The sequence below is a fragment of the Anopheles nili genome, chromosome 2, assembly GCF_943737925.1.
Source record: "Anopheles nili chromosome 2, idAnoNiliSN_F5_01, whole genome shotgun sequence".
In the NCBI taxonomy this organism is placed as follows: Eukaryota; Metazoa; Arthropoda; class Insecta; order Diptera; family Culicidae; genus Anopheles; species Anopheles nili.
In genome coordinates, this window is record NC_071291.1 from 20734257 (window position 1) to 20754773 (window position 20517).

The window sequence follows — 20517 nt, forward strand, 5'->3', positions numbered from 1 at the left end:
CAGGTATAAATCACCGAGCAGCCGTTTCTCGGGGGCCGTTCCTTCCTGCACACCAGGAGGTTGTCAAGTTTTCCATCACCCAACAACCGCCCGTTTATGACGGGTTATAATGAAAACTCGTTAAAAAATAAACGCATAACTCCTCCGACCAGCCCAGGTGTGGTGATTGGGCTACACAATGGTTTTTTTTTGTTTTCGTTGACCCTCGCAAGCATTATAACCGGCTCGCTGTTGTGGCCGTCAAACTTTTCACACCCCAGCACCGGGAACGTTAGCGTGGCGGGAATGATTAAATCACAGCACGACGACGATGACCAAGGGTGGTGTGAAAAATCCGAAAAACACTGAGCTTATCGCACCGGCTTTGCGGTGACACCAGCGAGCCAGCAAAATGGGGCTTTCGTTTTTTTTTTATAACAAATTCGTCAGCTGCGATACCCACGGGCCAGTTCCTTCGCGGATGGCTTTATTAGCGTGCATTAATCGCGAATGAAGATGAATCGTGGGCGGATCGTGTGAGCGGAAAAAAAGCTGGCTTCCTGGGGCGTCTGCATTAATCATACCGTGCCGTCCGAATTTAAATCCCCACAACAGAGCCCCACCCTAGTGGCGCCCATTAAACCAGTGCCGGTGGTGGCCGTGGAACCGTGCTTTATGATGGCGTGCAATTAATGCGCCACTGGGTTTGCAGGGAAACGGCGAGGGGTTCGAAATCGTTTATGTCAGCCCTCGCAAAAGTATAATTATATAAATTACCGATGGAAATCCCGCGAATTTCCTCCCTTACCTCCCACACATACACACAAACACACACAGTGGGTCGGTGGGTGGTTTGCTTCGTTGACGCAAGGCACGCATTTAATTGTTCCACCTGTCAATTTGCGAGCAACTGTGGTGGGTGAGAGTGGGGTTTTGGTGGTTTGCAAATTTCGTGCAAATTTATAAGCCACCCTCCAACCCCCCCCCCCTGTCCTCACTCCACCGCATCTCGGGAGACCCATAACCGGGCAAGAGTGTAATTTAAAAGCGATTTTATCGTGGCTCGCAGCTGTCGATGCACCCGATACGATGCATTCCCCTGGTGCATTCCATCGACTTTTTCGCATGCTTTTCACCTGAATGTGTGCGCATATTTGCTGCACTTGAATGGGTAATGATGCGGGTGGCACGAGGTAATGCTGGAACCACGGGTCGGGAATTTCATTTTGCGCTTCCATTCGATTTCCACCTAGGGGAGGTTCACTTTCCCGGGCTCTCAACCGAGGGCTGCAACCGACCGTTATCGGACCGTGGGGAGTGTATTAATAAATATTTAATTAACATGCTTTATCGGCCATCATCGGCTGCTGCACCGGGGATAAATGGGAGATGGAAATCATGTGTCCCGGCCAACAAGTGGCTGGTTGAGTGGCGCCCAGCTTCCCTCTTTCGGTTCACCCGTTTCCCTTTTAACTTCCTTTTTTCCGTGTTCGTAACTGTGTAGAGCTGCTCTGTCTTTTCCCTCGTGTAGTTTCCTCCTCAGTAGTGTGTTAAAAAGGAAAGCAAACAAAAAAAAACCGAATGAAAACATGAACATATCCCAACCAGTAACAATGGTTTCACTAGCGTAGCGGTCGCTCGGCGGCGTGTCTGCTGTTCGTATTATTCTTGTAATATCTGTGTGGTTGGATCGATGTACCTTTCCCGGTGTGTTTCGTATCCGTTTTGTTTGCCACATTGCGTCGGATCTACGGTGTGATCGATTTACGAAGAGTACATGTTTAAAATAGCCAACCGATCAAATTGCCACGACAGCCAGCTACGACGATGATGACGACAAGGAGCCTGCTTAACTGAGCGCTTTGATACACCTTTTCAGCTTCATGTTCGTGTTTTTGCACACATTGGAACCGTGGGAAAGCGCTAGCATCAAACACCCGAAACGATCGACTACAATCCAACACATCTTTCTGTACTTGCAGCTAATCAGATTGGACCGTGGTCGGTGGTGGTCGAGATAGCGCACCAAAACGGCGCTCGTATATTGGCAAAGTTGGGGCGAAAGTAACGAAAAACAAAAACGACAACGACAAAAAAGTAAAATATCCCACTTTTAAAAATAGAAAAGCAAATCCGAAGCCGCAACGCGTGTGGGGTGGGTTTTCCTTCCCGAACGGGTTGCCTTCGACGGTCGGTGCCGTTTTCCCAGCCCACGGCCGAATGGGCGGGGTTCGGAAGTGGCTGGAGACGATCGCCCGTTCGTGACGCGGCCGGTAGCAGCAGCGCAGAGGGCGCCATCCCACTACCACCACCACCATCACCACCACCATCACCACCGTCACCAACACCGCCAACAAAAAACACCGAATCCCCGAGCGTCCCGTAGGCCCCCGAATACCCAAAAGTGTCCCCGGACAGGGTAGTCCTTGAGTCGAACGAGAAACGAACGAGCGCCATCGAAACGCACAGTCCCCTCCGACATCTTGCGCATCTCTCCAGTATAGGCCGTAGATATGAACGATGGCAAAACTGCGCCATTACAGGTGTAACTTTGACGCGATTTTTCTTTTTCCTCCCAAAGCGGCCGAGCCGTTTTTGGGGAGGGCTTTTCTTTAGCGAGCTTTTGTCGTTCAACTGCATCCCACGTGAGCACGTACACACACACACACATGCCTTATATGCGTATGTCTTGCGCTTTTTATTTCCGCTGTGCGCTCTCTGCCTTGCCACCTTGCGCTTTCGCTTCCAGGGTGGGTGCACCTTGCTTTTTCGTTCATTTCATTCCTTTTCTGTTCTCTCGTTCTGCTAGCAGTTTTTTCCGGTTTGGCACGATGGATGAACGGTTGCGGGGTTTCCGCTAAACTCGCTAGAGGTTTTCCCGCTCTTTCGCTTTCCCGGCACCGCTTTCAACTCAACGCTTTCGCTTGCTTCACTCCCAGATCGCACCCACGCTCGAGCGCGGTTCGCTCGCCGTCGCCTGTTGCTGAATGTTTTGCCTGCCATCCCACGCAATGCTTTCTTACCGTGCTTTTCCGCGCGCGAAACACTTTCCAGGAAAACACGAGCTCCGCGGTCGCGCGCTCACTGTTCGTGCATTTTAAATTTATTTTCGTCACATCTCTCCACCCACCAAGCGTCGGTGGAAACGACGCGAAATACGCTCCATTTTCCGCTCGTTGACCACCATAACCGATTGGGGAAGCTGGTGGGTTTTGTTGGTGAGAGCTTGCCTCGTTCGCCGTATTACACTGCCACCGAGCAGCCGTAAGGGAGCGTTTCAGGCGGAGCACCGAGCACCATTTGACGTTGATTTTGTCTCCTCACTTGTGTTTAGATGATGGTTTCGGTTCTGTAGCCATGCTTCCTTTTTTCCGTGTTTTGCATGACGTTTTAAGGCTTATGACGGGACGCTTTCTTCGCTTGGTTGTGTAACAGTAGTTGTGTTTTGCTTTTGCTAGTGTATCTGTTTGTACGTGTATGTTTTTTCCCCCCGTAGAAAGCAAGCCATGGCCTACTAAAGACGGCACTTTCGCAAACGTTTCTGCTCTGCCCACGAGCATGCCTTTTCGTTTCGACACAACACGGCTGCTGTTGAGCTGCTCGAGAAAAGCGCTCTCGAAAAAAGGAACATCTTCCCGACTAACACGCTTTTTCCCGTTCACTTTCGTTCGCTCATCCGCTCGCAGGACTATGACGGCGATTTGCTTTGTCTGCAACCTGCCTATCATGTCCCACCAGGTGGGGCTGGTATGGCAGGGCGGAAATGGCTGGGACGATCTCGTCCGCGAACAGGTCAGTATCGGTTAGACGGACAACCGTCTAAGCGGGTTCGCGCTTTTCACTAACTGTTTCTTTTTTAACCCCACGCCAACAGGTCGAAGAGTCCACGATTCGGCAGCGTTTGGGTGGACGCCGGGACTCAGCGGCTCAGATTTCGGGCGCTTCACCTCCTAGTACCTCGCCACCACCGGGTGCCCAACGCCGCCGACGCAGCTCACTTGCCCAGCTAACGGACATTCTGCGCGAATGGAGCGGTGGTGGTTCAAAGCGCCAAAAGGCACCTTTGAACCGACGCGAAACGCTCGCCGATTTAGCTCGCAGTCTGCCCTGGAACAAAGCAACCAGCGGCGATTCATACGGCACGCAAGCTGGCTCAGGACACGCACCGCCATTGCGCAAGCGGCGCGAATCCAGCGCCGATTCGGGCGTCAAGAGTTGGTCCTACCGGCGGGACTCGCATGCGTCCGATTTCCGAAAGGAGCGCGAGTGGGAACGTGAACGTGAACGAGAGGACTACGGTTACTCAGCGGAACGCGACTATCGAAATGTAAGTCAGGTGTGCGTTGTGCACGGGAAGTTTCATTTTCATTTTCGCGATTGCCGTAGGGTTCGCGTCGTAATTCGAACGATTCCAGCCGTGACCGGGCGTCCAGGAGGGACTCCACGATTGGTGGTACGGCAACGCCACCACCACCGAAAGTGGTTGGGGCGCAGCGTAAACGCAAGGACTCGCTGGTTGTCGCGGAAATGCCAAACTTCCGGCAGGAACAGCGCCCATCGACCAGCTCGACCGCGTCCGATTCCGGACCGCTGTTTGTGGCGGTTGGGCACGTGGATAGCGCGTGCCAGGCTTTACCACCGCCAACCATCATTACGAGCTCGGTGACGCCACCTGCCACCAGTCCGACCGCTCAGAAGGGCCGACGTGACTCGACCACCCAGTGTGGCACAAAGATGAACCGCCGGGATTCGCGTGTCAGCCCCGAGCGAGCCCAGCGGCTGTCGAAGTTGCAGCGTCAGGTAGGTTTCCGGTCCGGGTTTCGTGTGCTCCGTTCGTTGACTGACGAGATGTGATGTGATCTTGCAGGCCACCGCGTATGACGAGTCGTGTTTGCCTCCGGGTGGCTGGAGCCGGAGAAGCTCCCAGCCGGCCCTTAGTCCTGATGGTGAAGGTCCGGAACGGCAGGCGCGCCGTGACAGCCTCAGCCCGGACAGTGCTTCCAGGTAACGTTGATTGCTCGAAATGTGTTGCCCTCGCCAACAGCTGCTCGAAACGTGCGGTGCATTTAAATCTCGCACTATTAATGTTGGCGCAGGAAAGCTTCGTACTTACGCGTACTAAAACGTGTGCATTGTTCTTTCTTCCCGACAGAGGTCGTCGTGATTCGCGTTCGCATCTTTCACCCGACCGAAGCCACGAGCGAGAAGGAAGCCCACGGCGCAGTCGCCGACTTCGTCGACAATCGTCCTCGGCCGCTAGGCAGCCTCGGTCGCCCGATTCGAGCAGTTGCTGCTCTTCACGGTGAGCTTTCCGGGCTCGCGTACCACCGAAAGCTCAGCAGGCACCGACTTTTCCACCCCGAAGCCTTTCTGAGCCTCTTGCTTTTTCTTTCACCCACAGAGACGCGAGTCCATGCGCTCGACCTCCACCACCAACGGAAAGCAACGCGCGGCCCTCCATCCGGCGACAGTCGACTACGGAGGAGATCCTGATAGCGCGCGGTTTCCGCCGGCAAAGCACAACCGAGGAAATGATTCGCTGCCGAAACTTTCGCCGCCAAAGCTCGCAAAGCGACGACACCAGCCGGTAGGTGCTCGAATTGCGAAATAAAAAAAGCTCGCCAATTTTCCCGCGAGCGCAGCCAGTTGGAATCGCCATCTTTTACTCACTATCTCACTCTCTGTCTCTCTCTCTCTCTCTCTCTCTCTCTCTCTCTCTCTATCGTGCTTTCGACACGGTGTGCAGCTATCGCGGCAGGCGAGACTCGAGCGCACAAATTATCGACGGCACCATCGGCACGATGACGGTGGAAACCACGAGTACGTTTTTCGATTCTAGTACACAAACAGGTATGATTAGTGTGCGTGTGTGTGTGTGTGTGCGTGTTTGTGTGTTTGTACGTGTGTGTGTGTGTCCGTGTGCGATCATGTCTGTTTCGTGTGCGTGTGCATTGGGTGTGGGTAAGGTGTCGGTTGGGATGACCCAGAGAAGCTACTCACTCGTCCTGTGGTGCCTAACCGGCTCTCTCTCTCTCTGCTCAACCAAAAACTGACACTCATACACACACACACACACGCGCGCGCACATCCGCGCATGTGTGCGTGTGAGTGTACGCGCATTTTCCGAGGAGTGAGTTTGTGTGAGTGCGCCATCATCGCCGGCCGAAGGATGACGGCAAGGCGATTGTTTACATTTCTAGCGCGAATGAGCGTTGAAGGATCTCCTGATGTCCTTGCCTGCCTGCAGGACTCTCACACACAGCCTCCAATTTACCTGTAGCGACATGTGTGGTCCCTTGCAAGCGAACGATTGGGCTAACGAAAGCGTTGCGAGAATCACCGGGACTGCATAATGAATGAAACTTCCCTCACGCCGAAGACTTTTTGCCTACGTCATTCATCTGTCATGTCACGCCGGTGGACGGATGGAAAGCTTCGTTGGGATCGGCATCCATTTCCCAACCCCACCTGCCCTCCGGTGGCCAACACGGACGACATACTTTTTACCCCTAATCCCATGCACGAGCCATTTTGCTTCATGCTTATGGATTACAAGCTGCCATCCCAAACAATACTGCCTGGCCCTCCGTTTTCCGACGACCATGGAATGATTTATCAGATTGACCGGCCTCCCTCCCGTGGCTATTTCGCAATCACTCGCGTGGAAAGCGAACCGTGACATATGGTGGAAATGGATCCAGTGCTGCTGCTGTTCGCGCTCGGCTGGGGGGCTGGAAATAATTATTCTCCTCTTCTTCACGGTTTAATCGGCCGATTGGCGCTGATTAAACTCTCTCCCCGACGGGCGATGATTGGACATAATTTATCGGATGTGCTGTGGTGATACGCGCGTTCGCTGGTCATGAATGGAAACCGTACTCGAGGCCGTATTGCCCGAAAGGGTTGCCGTTTCTTTTGCTTTAGCAAACAGCGGCAGTTGCCCGAGTTAGTCCATTGTCTCAGGGGCCTTTGGGGCTAGCTGATTTGATTTGGTATCAATTTATGCTTAGAGCCTTCTCAATTAAAACGCACTCAAATTCGGGTAATGGAATGATTTATGTGGCTTGTTTAGAAAACAGGGCTAACCCCAAAGCGATTTTGAAGGAGCGTACGAAAGCGCGATGTACAATTTATTATTTTTAAATCCTTTTCAACGACGGTTGATTTACGAACCAGCAAACCTCTGCTCTGCTGCGGGAGCGATAATGAATCTTACGAAAAAACGGCGCCACTATCAGGATCTCTGCAGCCCCAACAAATGCAAATTCAGCATGCGGTGAGTGGAAAAATCGGCTTTTAGAAAAAAAAGAGTGAAAGCACAACAATACGACCCACGCATCGGTCGGTTGTGTCGTCGAGAAACCTTCACTCTCCACTTAAAACGCTGACTGCAGCCACGAAAGTAAAGCCGTAAGATCGTACTCGAGCGAAGGACGTTTGTTTTCCGTGCGTAAAATGAAAGGCGTAGACAGCGCACGCGGGTGTGGAAGTGAAGTCATCCAAGATAAAGCGACCCACGGGACAAAACAATGAACCGACGCGCGCAACGTGCTGGTTGGGCGTTTTTCTTTTCTTCACTTCCACTGTTGCGTAAATTCCGGCTGAATGTGACAACGCGCGATAATGGAACGGTGCGGCACGTGCAAAGTGAAATAACTGATGACTCCCGCAACGAGTCCTCGCCGGTGAAGCGGGTGACTGACCGATGCGGGAGCGTTGGAAAGAATGCGCCCGACTTCAAAGCAACTTACCGCCTGGCACCATTAGCACGGCGACTCGACAATTAGGCTGCTCGATTTCGTCCCGCGTGAAGCCCGAAAGGACGCAGCTTCCTGTCGGAAACGGTGTCGCTCGAACCGTCCGTCGCCTTGGTGACCCCCTGCGGACAGGAAAAACTTGTGTCGAGTGCGGACGCGGCACTGAAGGCGGGATGCCCGGATGCCGCTACGGCACATCCTTCGCTCTAGTGTCTTTCCGAACTGGCCGACCCGCGCCATTCGCACGTGGCGCTATCTGATGCAGCTAATTAAATTTTACGAATGACCTGGCGGCCCCATCCCGGTCACGATCCCGCCTATGGTGACGATGCCTATGTGGCCGGCGTTGAAGCAGGTGAGGCACCATGGGACAAGGAAGTTTGCGAGGTGCGAAGCGAAAGGACGCGTCTTTCGTGGGGCTCTGGTTGGATCTAACCGTTACGCGTCGGGGCACCGGGGTCAGAATGTCTCACGTTTCGAGAACGAATCACCTTCGTGCACCGTGGAAGGTTAGGTCAACCGAAAATGGATACTGTCCGTCACGAGCAGAAGGGCAGAGTCTGTTGGTGAGAGGTTTTCCGCTCAACCAACTTACCGGGGCGTACTGACAGGCTCGAATAAATGAGGAAGTGAAGCTAACCGAGCGCGGGTTAAAGCATTCGAAAATCATTGCAAGCCAGCTGCGCCGGACGAACCATCGAATTCCGAGTCACGGTATCCGGTTTAAGATAACGAACGATCTTGTTTTGAAGCATTTCGTTGGTTTTTACGTTAAGTTAGGCGTAAGACGTCAAATGAATGGTCTCGGTTACTGAGCAACGAGAATGTTGAACTGTGGGTATGTAAAATATATTTACGTGGCTTCACTTTAAATAGCCCAGATATACGTGTTTCTCGGAAGAACGGCTTTTACTAATTACACCTAAGCGGTGGCTAGAAATAGCCCTGTAGGAAGCTGAAAAGTCATTTTCTGACGAGACGTGCTAATCTTATTTACTAACGCTCTGTTTTTGTCGACGGGTTTTCTCGCAGTTGTCGAGGGAAGGTTCAAAAATGGAAACCCACTTTCTGAGAATTTGGATAATTTCCAAAAGGAACTGAGCCCCGCGCTTTTGGAGTAACGTCAGCAACGTATCGTAGCTTCAAATTCATCGCCGATCAGCTTCTCTTGCACGCGTTGGCTTTTATTCCATCACATTGCGTGGGCAACGGTGAACAAGCGTGAGCGTATTCCTTCACGGCAAGCTTTCACTCACTCGCTACACCCACCGGGTTGGGTGTGGAAATAAAATCGATCAACTTTTTGCTCCACTCCCTGCAGCACTTTTGTCAGTGACAGGATGCTATTTTACCTACTCGTGGCCAAATTTAGAAAGCTTCTTTAGTTACGCGAGCCCACGAACGCTCTTTTCGTAGGCACGCGCTTTTTCGTGGGAGCAGCAAACTTATGAATGAACCTGCCACCTACGTCTGTGGAGTTTGAATGGGGCCGAGAGGCTACCCAGAAATAGTCAACGCAAATGGCAAACAAATTACGCTACGCGCTCGCTTGTTTCGCTTCGAGATGAACCTTTTTTAGAATGATGTGGTGCGTTACAGGCAGCGTTGGTTTGGTTTACATAATCGACAATCGAGAAGTGGCTGCAAAAACAGGACTCGTGCGAACGATCGATTTGAATCCACGGATCGGCCTGGGTCGGCTTTTGGCGGTGGCATATGTCAAACTCAGCCTTCCGCTCATGAAGCACGGGCACAGCCACGAGATTTCGTAAAGCTGTAGGCCCTTAAAATGTGCACAAACACACTGCTGGGCGGCTAATGTACTTAATTCAGCCCACTTGGCAGACCATGCGGTGGTGATTTTTATTAGATTCACCTTCTAAAACCGAGGCGCATGGAAGGAAAAACCGAATGATCAGGAGAGACTGGCAGAGGAGCTCGCTCACGCCTCGCTGCAAGGGAAAATTTTAATTCCTCCCTTGCCGCCTGCGAGCGATCCCGGAAGGTGGCAAGTTTTTTGTCGCCCTCCGCCGAAAGTGAAAGCAAGCTGTTGCCACCGGAACTGGTTCACGCAAATCTGATTTGCATACCAATGAGACGTTCCGATCACACGAACGCGAAAGCCCGCATACCGGGAAGAGGGAAAAAGACACGCTTGAAAATGTTGGCATTTCTCTCAACCAGGCATGCGGACGGTGTCGCCAGTAATTTAATGGGACAAAGTTGTTTTAAGCGCCATTTTCAAATCCACACCGTTTGGAAATGGTTTCGCGCCTTCGACACCGCTTGGTGAGCGCGTGTGAGGTGATTTAATTGAGGCCATTATGCGGTGGGTGCGGGATTTTTTAAGCCTCTAAATGAGATTGCGAAATTAGATACGACGAGATGGGCCGACGGATCACACCAGCTCCAAATGTGTGCTGCGTGCTGGGAAATGGAACAATTCATTCGTCATGCCCCTATTGAGGCGTGAACGGATTCGAGTGCGGTGTGATGTAATTATGCACGCAATTAAAATTCTACCCACTCCTCGGAACGAGTGATCATTCTCATTCCAATCACTACGATGAGAAAATGGGACCTTACCAGCCAGCTTATCATTTGAAAGGGCAATCCTTGAAGTGTTCTTCATTGGACGGAGAGGGAAAGGCTAAACTATTAACATCTCCCTTCGAGTCGAGTGCGCTAGGGCTACTGCAAACTTCCTGCGATTTGTGAACCATTTATCCATTCACCAAACGACGGATAAGCGGAGTGAGACAGAACACCGAACCGTTTCGATCGCTTCGCATCGCTTGCTGCGCACTTTATGGGACACACTTTCTCCATTCGGCGCTTCATAATCGCTTAATCTGTAGCCATTTTCAGCTGCAACCTCGATCGGCGTCGTTGCACGGGTTCGCTTCGGCTCGAAATGGCTCCTACAGCCAGGCCGGGTGTCATTGAATGGCGAGCCTCCTTTTTGCCAACGTTCCCATGCGTGCTTTTTGCCCTATCCAACTGCTCAAAGCTGCTCGGAACGAAAACGGGGTCCGCAATTTCGGAGCAAATCCCATCCCCAGGCCCTTCGCTTGCCTCCGGACCTACGGGGTACGGTGGACTCAATCGAAAATCGCATAAAATCACGTTTTCCCAACCAAGCCTTTTCCACCCACTCACACATACAGAAGCGCACAGTCGGGCGCTCTGTTGAATGTTTCACCGAAGCGCACCCCTAAAACGAAAACTCACCCCGTTTTCAAAGAACCCGAGGAAACGCACACAAGAAAGTGCCCTTTCGACCGAGAAACTCGATTGAACCGGAGTGTCGGGTGAGCGCGGCAAGAAAAGAAACCTTGAACAGCTTTTTGATTCTGCGTCCGCTCGCCGTCATCGATATTTACCCGTACGTCCTTTGGGTTTTTGCTGCAGGGCACGCACAACCCCCGCCACCGAAGGTTACGAGACCACTGCCCGGAAACGCCACCCAAAACCGGGCGCCATTGCTTAAGAACACGGTCTCACCGTTCACCTTTCATCGCTCGCGCGCACGTTCTTCTCGCTTCCACACTTTGGTGCCCGACAAGGGCATCGTTTTGAATGCCTCACGTGCCTAATGGTGAACGGTGGAAAAAGAGCGCGATGGGAAATTTGACCCGATCGAGAGGGAGAGAAAAAAAAGGGCAACCCATCCAACGCAAATGTGCCACCGGAGTCGTTTGGTCGGGCGTACAAGCTAGCAAGTCTTAAGCCAAACCCGCTCGAACCCAGCGCCCGGTGCCGCTACAAGTTGATCCGTTATCCTTTGGTTTCCGCCCTGCATGCTTCGAGCGGCGCCAAAGGCCAACGAAGAATTGGAAAGCTCCGTCGTTTTGCTCCGATCTGTGCTTGAAACGGGGAGGCGAAATTTGTTATTTTTATGTGTGCGTTTGAGTGCGGGGTGTTGCGAGTCTGGTTTTTTTTTTCTGTTTGCTCCTTTTCGTTCCTTCGGCCGCAGTTTGCTTCGACACAAACTAAGCCTTTTTTACGATCTTCGGTCACGCACTACGGCCCCAGCGTCCTTTCCACCTTAGAATCAAGGATCAGGAGTTAGGTTGGAGTTTGCGTTTTTTTTTTACTTCTTGCTCCACTTCTTGCTTTTGTCGCAGATTTCTCGCGATGCCGCTCGGCACCGTTTGTGCTTCAAGCGCGAGAGCGAGGTGGTGTGATTTATTTGCTTTTTTGGGGCCCATCGAAAACGCGCGCAACGGAATTGACGGGCCCTTGGGCACGGAAACGCGAGACCGGATTTCATCCCTCGTGCATTGACGCACGAACTGTGCGTGGCTTTCAACCGGGTGGCTCAACAAGTACCACCAGTTCGCAACGGTGACACAAAGATAGGCGCCACGGGATAGTTGGGCGTGAAGCAAAAGAAATACTTTCCGAAAGGAATTATCCTTCGATACCCGGCCGTCAAAGCGCTTTGCGCAGGTGTACTAATCAATCATGATTAGCATTCAAAAACGTACAGAAAGAGACGGAAATACGGACCAGAAAACCACCCGTCTGGTCGCCCTGGCGGTGGTAAAGTGAATGGGGCGTTCTTTCAATTTAATGCTTCGTTAAACGGCGCTACATAAATTATGACCGAGAAAGACAATAAATTTTGATGCATGCTCATTGCTCCGAAGCAGGTGGTGAGCTAACACGGGAAGTGCGGTACAGTAAAATGCGGGAAAATGGTTCTTCACACTCCATCCCGACCATTCCTTTGCTGTCGAACCGATACCACTCGGGATCACCATTCACGTTGCACTTTAATTATAATCGCTCTGAAGTGCCACTCTGATGCCAGGCATGAGGAAAATGGGGTGGCTCCAAGAAGGTCTCCGGGGGGATTCGCTTTCGTGTCCTGTACACGTACCACTCGTACAAGCGGAGTAGGAGAGCGCGACTGTGGGAAATTAAAAATACCGCTTTAGTGGTTTTCGCTGGCCCCAGGGACACGGCGGTTGCGCTCGGTCACAATTAGTGGGGCGTTTTAATTCCATCGGAAATGAAAGAGCGCAAGTTATCATTCCACGCGCGAGTAAATTACCCAGATTAATCATCATGATTTTGTTATGATTCTCCGGTGAAAATCACTTAAAGACTCCGCATACCGGCACGATGCGCCAATCAAGCTTTTCCAGCGCGACGTAATGTATTAACACATTTTCTTCCCGCTTAGTCATCGTTTTGCACCGTCAGCTTCGACCCTCGGGTTGCTTTCTTATCAACACTCGAAAGGTTTAGGACACCAACGTCCTGACGCTGCAGAATAAAGAAGGGGCTCTTGTCACGGGAATCGCTCGCCATTGTGCTTACCTTACATTTGCTTTCACTCAGAATGTGACTGTGTATTGGCGAAAGAAAAAAAAATCCAAGCTCAAACTTAGCTTCAATGTGCATGGTTTGTCTAAGGTGTCCTCAAACAAGCAAACAAGCAAATAAAAAATGTCATCCGAAGAATGACAATGAATAAATCATCATCTTTCTAGCCCGTATCCTGCGGTCCTTCCGTGGCGAATCATGACGGAGCTCCGTTTCATTACTACTTTCTCAGAGAAAAAAAAACGAAGAAAGCTTATCATACTGCTCAGATTCCGAGGGGCACGATATTGTGAAAAAAAACAGGAATGGGAGATCGGACATTCTACTTTAGCTCCGGAAAGTAAGACTGTCGTGTTATTGGTTGCAGCGCAATTTTGCTAGGAAAAGGTTGTTTTATGCACCACTTTTGCGATCATGATCCGATAAAATGTAGCCAAAAAATCATGGTCTTCTTGAAGATTCCTTCATCATTTTAGCCCTTGATTTAGTCTTTTTGGGTTCCTCAAATGAAATGCCTCTCAAAACTGACACCAGCTCTTAGATTCGTACAAAACACCAGGCGTCTCCATCCGCTCGTTGGCTTCAATTCATGAATACTAAATTTGATGAGACTGTATGTGTGTGAGTGTGTTTATGTGTGAGTAACAAACAAGTTTTAAAGTGTGCCCAGCTGCAGATCAGCATCACATTTAGGATACGCGCGAGCGCCCTAGAGAAAGTATTGTCATTTTATTTTTTCCTATTTATTTCACATCGCCTGACCCTCAATGCATTTGATGCGCCGTTTGCGTCGGGTGGATTATTTTCATCTGGACACTTGTACCAAGCTAAAGCACAACTCGCAGCTATACAGTTTGGTACGCATTGCGTTGCGTAGTCCGCCCAGTTAGGTTGGGCGCAGGGTGTCTAAAAATCGCATAAACGAAGTTTAATGACGCAGAAAAGATTGTGTACCAGTAAACAATGACGGAAGGGAATGCTCGGGTTGTGGTTCTTTACCGCGATTTTTTACTGGAAAACCCAACGACAAGACCGCTTCATTTCAAAGTCATTTTCATTACGCGCCATCGACCTATAAAAAAACGCAGCCCTAAGGAAGACGCGAGTTTTGCGCCTCAAAAAAGAGAGGAATTTATTTGGATGGAACAGGCAGAGTTTTCTCAGCGACGCAGAAATGACCGATCAAAAGGAGACTTGGTTGTTTCGAGGCGTCGATAGCTCTTGCTTTGCGTAAAAATACGCAGCAAGTTTATGGTGTTGCTCGTAATTAGATCAAACCCTTTCTGCTTTTTTGCCCAAAGCGTGTACGATGAGGGTCCGTTAATCGGTGGACTCCTTTTTCTAGTACCTCGTCCCAAAACATTAGTGACACCAACAAAAAGACAGAGAAAACGATGTTTTCCGCTTGGGTGAAAGAGTTTCACTTCCTGGCCGCGGTCGCGTATGTCCGCTATTTTCACACGAATGTCATAATCCCAAACGCAAATATATATATATATATATATATATATATATATATATATATATATATATATATATATATATATATATATATATATATATGTATATATATATATATATATATATCTATATATATATATATATATATATATATATATATATATATATATATATATATATATATATATATATATATATATATATATATATATTTGCTGTTTACTGCGTCGTAAAACATCCAAACCTGTGGAAACAAAGCAAGCTACTGGGAATGGTTCACGGTCAGTCTGCTCCGGATGGAGATGGAATAATGGGAAGCCCTTGATGGAGCACGGAGGTGCTCCGGTTGACCACCTGGACTCCTCGGTACAGTTTATTAATAATATTTTAAGCAGATGGCCTGTTGTATGATATGCAAAAATGGAAATCGGAAAAAGAAAACAAACTCAAAGGCTGTATGATTCTAATAACAAGCGAGTGGAAACTTTTTGCACATTCCGTATCGCCCGTCGGATGGGGAAACCGAAGGGCAACCGAGTTGTAAATAAAACTATGTATGAAAAATAATGGCTCCCATAGCGCTCTCCCACGTGTGCCGGAGGGTGATGTTCAATTTAAACTTTCATCCTCCTGCACACCAGCCGATGCCCGGTTTCGGATGGAAAGCGATCACACCGGGAAAAGTTTTCCGCACAGCATCTACAACATCGACGCGTGTGCAACTTGACGCCTCGCGTCTAATGTGCCCTTCGTTCCATGCGTGGCAATGTGCTTGTGCTCGTTGCTGCGTGTCGCTGCTAGTTGCAACCTAAAACCAAGCAATCCATCCGCCGTTGCGATGCAACCCGCATGTGTCAGTGTAATACGCTACTTCTGCTGCTTCAAACGCTGGCTTGCCCGAGAGTTGTCCTCCACGCCGTAGGAACGCTGCCAGGAAGCGGGAGCAGGAGATAGGTTGAAGGTTAAAAATGTAACGCTACGTCTCCCGCATACCAACGCGGGTGAACGCACCGGTGAGGAACGGCGTGTTCGAGGCGCGAAACGGAACGGTGCAAAAATGTTCCACCCGACAGGACGTTGACTTTCCCGTGCGAGCTGGGTTGTTTTGTTTCACCCTTGCAGCCGTGCTGTGGATGTTCCGTTTTCTGAGGATGTTGAAGCGTGCCAACCGACCGCCGAACACCGGCAACAGGCGCATCCGTCGATGATGGAGGCGCCTGGTGGCGCACGCTCCCGGTGGGTAAGCTAGCGAAGAGAGGGCTTCATTTTATGGCATACACAATCGGGCTCATATTACGCATTGATGAAGACAAATGGTACCGGGCACGGATCACTTACTGTCACCCACCCACCGTCGTGCCCAGCCCTGGGGGCGGGGAAGTGATGGTTGTACCTTATTGAACATCACTCATTTATGCAGGCGGACCGTGCTATTGTGCAGGCCACGCCAACCCGATGGCACTGTGAGTGGTGATGCCACACGAAAGATGATCTTTTATCACGCCGTCGCCGTCGGGGTCTTCCGAAAATGATACATTACATTCATTGCTACCCAATAGCGCGCTTGATGGTCGAAGGGCACGCACGCACGCACGCACACTAGCGCATCAGGCAATCGATAGAGCAACCTAACGCCCGTGTTCGCGGCACACGAAAGCGCGCAAAATGAAGGGAATAAAATGTAAACATAAAAATGATCAACCCCCGGCCGATGCTGGTTGGTACTTCAGACCGTGGAATTGGTGCACGTTTCGAGTCAAGAACGTCCGGCAGTCTTTAGCAAGGACCATCCCTCAGACGCACTACAAATCACGCTCCAAATTTGGCTTCCGTTTTCGCGCCCGTCGCGAAGCAAATCGATTGCAACCAGCTTCCAGTGCCATAGCGAGCAGCATCAACAATCGCTGGTTGTGCCGCGCTTTCGTTTCGGTTGCGCGCGTGTCCTTGCTGGAGCGCCTCGGCGCGCTTTGGTCGATCAAACGAAAAACATCGTAAATCGTCGGCCACTCCCACCGCCTACCCAAGCAACGTTTTCGTTCGATTTTCCTTCGCCGTGGTGCGAGCGTTTTATTGCACGGCCAGCGACCAGGAGCCCGAAAATTAATGCCACTGCCATTTGCAGGCGCCAGCCCAGCTAAAGTGGGATCATCGGTTGGTCATGAATGAGAAACGAGCAGCCGGGGCGATAAATTGATGACGCGAACGGGATGGGTAACGTGAACCCAGCCGGGGAAAGCGAGGAGGTGGCGAGGCTGGAAGGCGGGGTTGCGGTGCCAACCCTTCGATCCAGGGTGCGGGTGACGTGATTGTTTTGCAGTCGAACCGAAAGCCACCCTGGTGAAACGACGAAATTGATTCGATGGAATCTTTCTTTTTATGCACCTCCACTTTTTAATGGACCGATCGCATCCGATGCCATTGCGTCGCGAAGCCCTTCCGGCGGATCATAAACGGTTAGAAAACACACCCACCGGTGTGTCGGGGGTGCATCGTGAGGTGTCGAATTTTCCTGCTCCACCCCACCGTTCACCACCCGACGCAGAGACGCAGCAACGAGCGTGCGCGGGCCCGGGCCCAAAATCAGGCCAAACCAACAGCAACAAATCGCAAAAAGGGATGCCCGAAACACATGGACAGCAACAGCTCGCCGAAATCTGCCACCTGTGAACGCGTAGTGAGACGGTCCTGGTGAGTTAGCGCCTCTCACTGGTGAGCGAGAGTAGTGATGCTTTTTCTCTTGCACGCTCACCTGCTTTTAGATTTAAACGGTAGCATGCTTTCTCACTCTATCACGCGCCTTCGCAAGGGCTCGCCGGGGATTTTCACCTCACAGTGAGAAAAGTGCGTGGAAATCCTTTCTCACGAGCTTGCTCTCTCTCCCAGGGCTGCTCGCTCGGTAAAACTAGGGTTTGCTTGGGTTGACTCGCTTCAACCAACACTTGTTGTTGCGCTCTCGCTTCTTCCATTTCCCAACGGACCAGCGAGCACGTTCTATGCTCCTCTGGTGCGGAATGTCGAACCTAAACTTGTTGGACACACGGACCGACGCGTACGGTTGGAAAAGCGCCACGGGAAGCTCGGGTGTCGGGATTTTCGGGTAACACGACACATACACATTCGCACAAGCACCCCCGTGGAGCGTGAAGATCCGCGAGATTCGCCTTTCCCACAGCACGACGCCAGCTAGCCATGGGTTGGAAAATTGTGAGCACAAAACAAAAGCAAGAGTGAGAGAGAGAGAGAGAGAGGAGCAAATCCTCATGACTCATACAGCCAGAGGAAACTGATGGAGGGAGGCTGAGCTGGCAAACGCTGTGGCCTCCATGGTACGCGAGCCAACCACGCTCGGCTCAGTTATCTCCGAGACGTCCGCCGACACGCAGCTTAAGGTGGGAAAAAGGGCGCTCGCAGGACGCAATCTTTTCTTTATTCGGGAAAAGCTTCCTCTAAACGGGCAAACGGGGTGGAAAACGCGCGCCCACACTGCAAGAGAGTACGCGCGGATGATGGGTGAAGAGACAACATCTAAGCACGCGTGTGTGTGTGTGCCTGAGTGTGTGTGTGATAGAAAAACAAGATCAGGTGCTGCGGGAATCGAAACAAGACACAATATCGGAGTCACAAGGCGCTGCTTTACATAAGAGGGTGAACATTCAGTGCCGTGAAATCGCGCACACATGGGATACCGGATCACTATACCTTGAGTATGATGAAGTGTGTGCGCGTGTGAATGCGTGTGAAAGGAAACAGCTGGAACTGCGAGCAACTGTTTCGTTTCTCAGGGCTTATTTCACGGTGGCTCGAATGTAAACATCGTAAGGGTTTCTATTGCCTGCTTTGGGAGGTTCGTAGGAACCGTGAAAAGGACACCGAACTCTGGGCGATTTGGATGCGTCGCGGAATTGCACAACAACTAGTATGCCTTCGTTCGAGTTCACGAATTGTTTCATGTCCTATTTCTTACAGGGCTTAGAGTGTAGTTTTTCTTCTCTGTCTACGTCCCGAGGTTCCATCTATCAGAAATCGTAGAACGTGGGTTCTCTGCTATGCGTAAGCATTGCGAGCTGTGAGGGTTTTAATATGACACTATCTGACACTATTCAGCCCGTAATGGTAGCCTCTCGAGGGGTCGTTTTTCCGTGAAGCCATCGGACAAGAATCTCACCCGTCCTAGATCCTTTCGCCGTTCATAACAAACTTGCGTTTCTTTATCTCTTTCGTGCTTTCTTGAGCAGTTACTCCCCGTTTCAGCCAGGAATGACTGCGTAGGTGTGGTGCCAAAATCTGTGGTGATCCAAAACGCGTTCCAGTATTTAGAAAAACGTGTAGCGTTGGTGTGAGTGCGTGTGTGCGCGCTCTGGTGTTCGGTAGTTGGGGATCATAATGTGCCACTTTTCCCCCTAGTGGTAATTGATACTTAGCGAGACGGGTCGTCGCCGGAAAACGGTGGCTGTTTCGAGTTTCCCGAACCTGCAAAAAAAAAACAACACAAAAATAGACTTAAAAATCCGGACACCTTCCAGCGACTCCTCACAAAGTCTTTCTTCTCCGGTGCAACACCAATGAAAAGCCACCGGACGGGTCGCGTGTATACGGCCGACAAACAGGTACAACGCTTGAATATGTGTGTGGGGTTGAACTTCTGCGGGTGTTTCTTTCGTGTTAGGTTATTAACAACATTCCAGCACGTGTTGAAGCTCAACTACACCCACGTACCAAAACGCTGACGGTGTAATATGAAGCTTTAGCATTGTGAAGCAACGAAATCAGGCGACTCACAGCAAATGTGTTTCACATTGTAATTCATTTCCGTCTTGTACAAAGCTCAATACGGCAAGTGCCCCATTCCAGTTCCAGCCTTTGGCGTTTATTGCGTTACCGTAACGCGCAACCCGTATTCGGGAGTAAAAATATCGCCGCGGGAAAACAAAAGTAAAAGCAATACACGTACGCTACGTGGTCGCCTGCCGAAAACGATACCAGGCTTTTCCACCGGTTCGTAAGTGGGGTGAAAATTTTCACGCGTCGATGGGTGCGTACCATGGCTGCCATGGTAACCATATCGATGGTGGCTGGGATGATACTAAACGGGTAGATTGTTGTCAGAAAACTCTGAGGAGGAAAGGCAAAGGAATTTAACAGCCTCCAGAGAGAGCTGGTCAATTGCGAAAATCTTGGAGAAAATTGAAAAGAAATGTTCAAGAAGCAGTATTACATTGCTATTGGTAACGGAAAATAGCATACATAGAACCCTGTTGGGTATGAAATACCGCACAAAAATAGAATTACCGTTTGGAGGATTTGCTCGTAAAATTGTTTGGAGGATTTTTCTCTCGCACACGATGTGCTGAAAGCTCCATACATTTCATTACGCTGACCAGCGTACTTCCAACACCCAAATTCCCACCCCCACCGCGGGCTCAAAGGATGACGCAACGCTAAGGATGGATACGTCTTTGACAATGGGCGCGTCGAGAGGATGCGTCTTCGATCATTAGTCCTCGGCATGTGGATGCGATGCCAGCATGTTTACGTCACTCATTGGCTTCCACCCACGGTGCTGTTCGGTGATGGCGTGAAATGGAGGCGATGCATCGACACGCGATTTCGCCACCCGCGCGTACTCATCCATCATCATCAAACCGTGTGCCTCTCGTTTGCCTCGTGATCGGGCGTAAGATGGTGGCCAAGTGCGGCCCAAAGGAAAAGGGCTACTCGCGGACAGGACACCCGCTTGGTGTGCACAAAAACCAGCAAACAACACACAGCGTAATCACCATCATCACCCGCATGCGAGCCCGTGGGCCACGCATCAGCCTCGTTGTGGCCGTTGCGATTGAGGTCAGCCGATAACGCACCCCAACGCGCCCCACCGCGAGAGTTGGCTAATGGACGGGTGGTGAGCTCACCGAAGACATCGTGTCAGTTTGGGGGGCTTGTTTGAATAATGGCCCGCGATATTATAACGAGACTCCGGGTGCAACCA

General features: G+C 50.8%; 1 protein-coding gene across 1 annotated transcript in view; it reads left to right on the top strand.

Moving 5' to 3' along the window:
- The first annotated feature begins 2499 nt into the window (after positions 1 to 2499).
- Positions 2500 to 20517, top strand: part of LOC128720101 (uncharacterized) — an 84872-nt gene continuing 66854 nt past the window's right edge. Inside the window, exons 1-8 of the mRNA XM_053813747.1 lie at positions 2500 to 2522; positions 3666 to 3771; positions 3854 to 4306; positions 4366 to 4779; positions 4847 to 4983; positions 5132 to 5281; positions 5381 to 5566; positions 5726 to 5799. Of these exons, the coding sequence (XP_053669722.1) occupies positions 2500 to 2522; positions 3666 to 3771; positions 3854 to 4306; positions 4366 to 4779; positions 4847 to 4983; positions 5132 to 5281; positions 5381 to 5566; positions 5726 to 5799 (1543 nt within the window). The remainder of the gene's footprint in view (positions 2523 to 3665; positions 3772 to 3853; positions 4307 to 4365; positions 4780 to 4846; positions 4984 to 5131; positions 5282 to 5380; positions 5567 to 5725; positions 5800 to 20517) is intronic.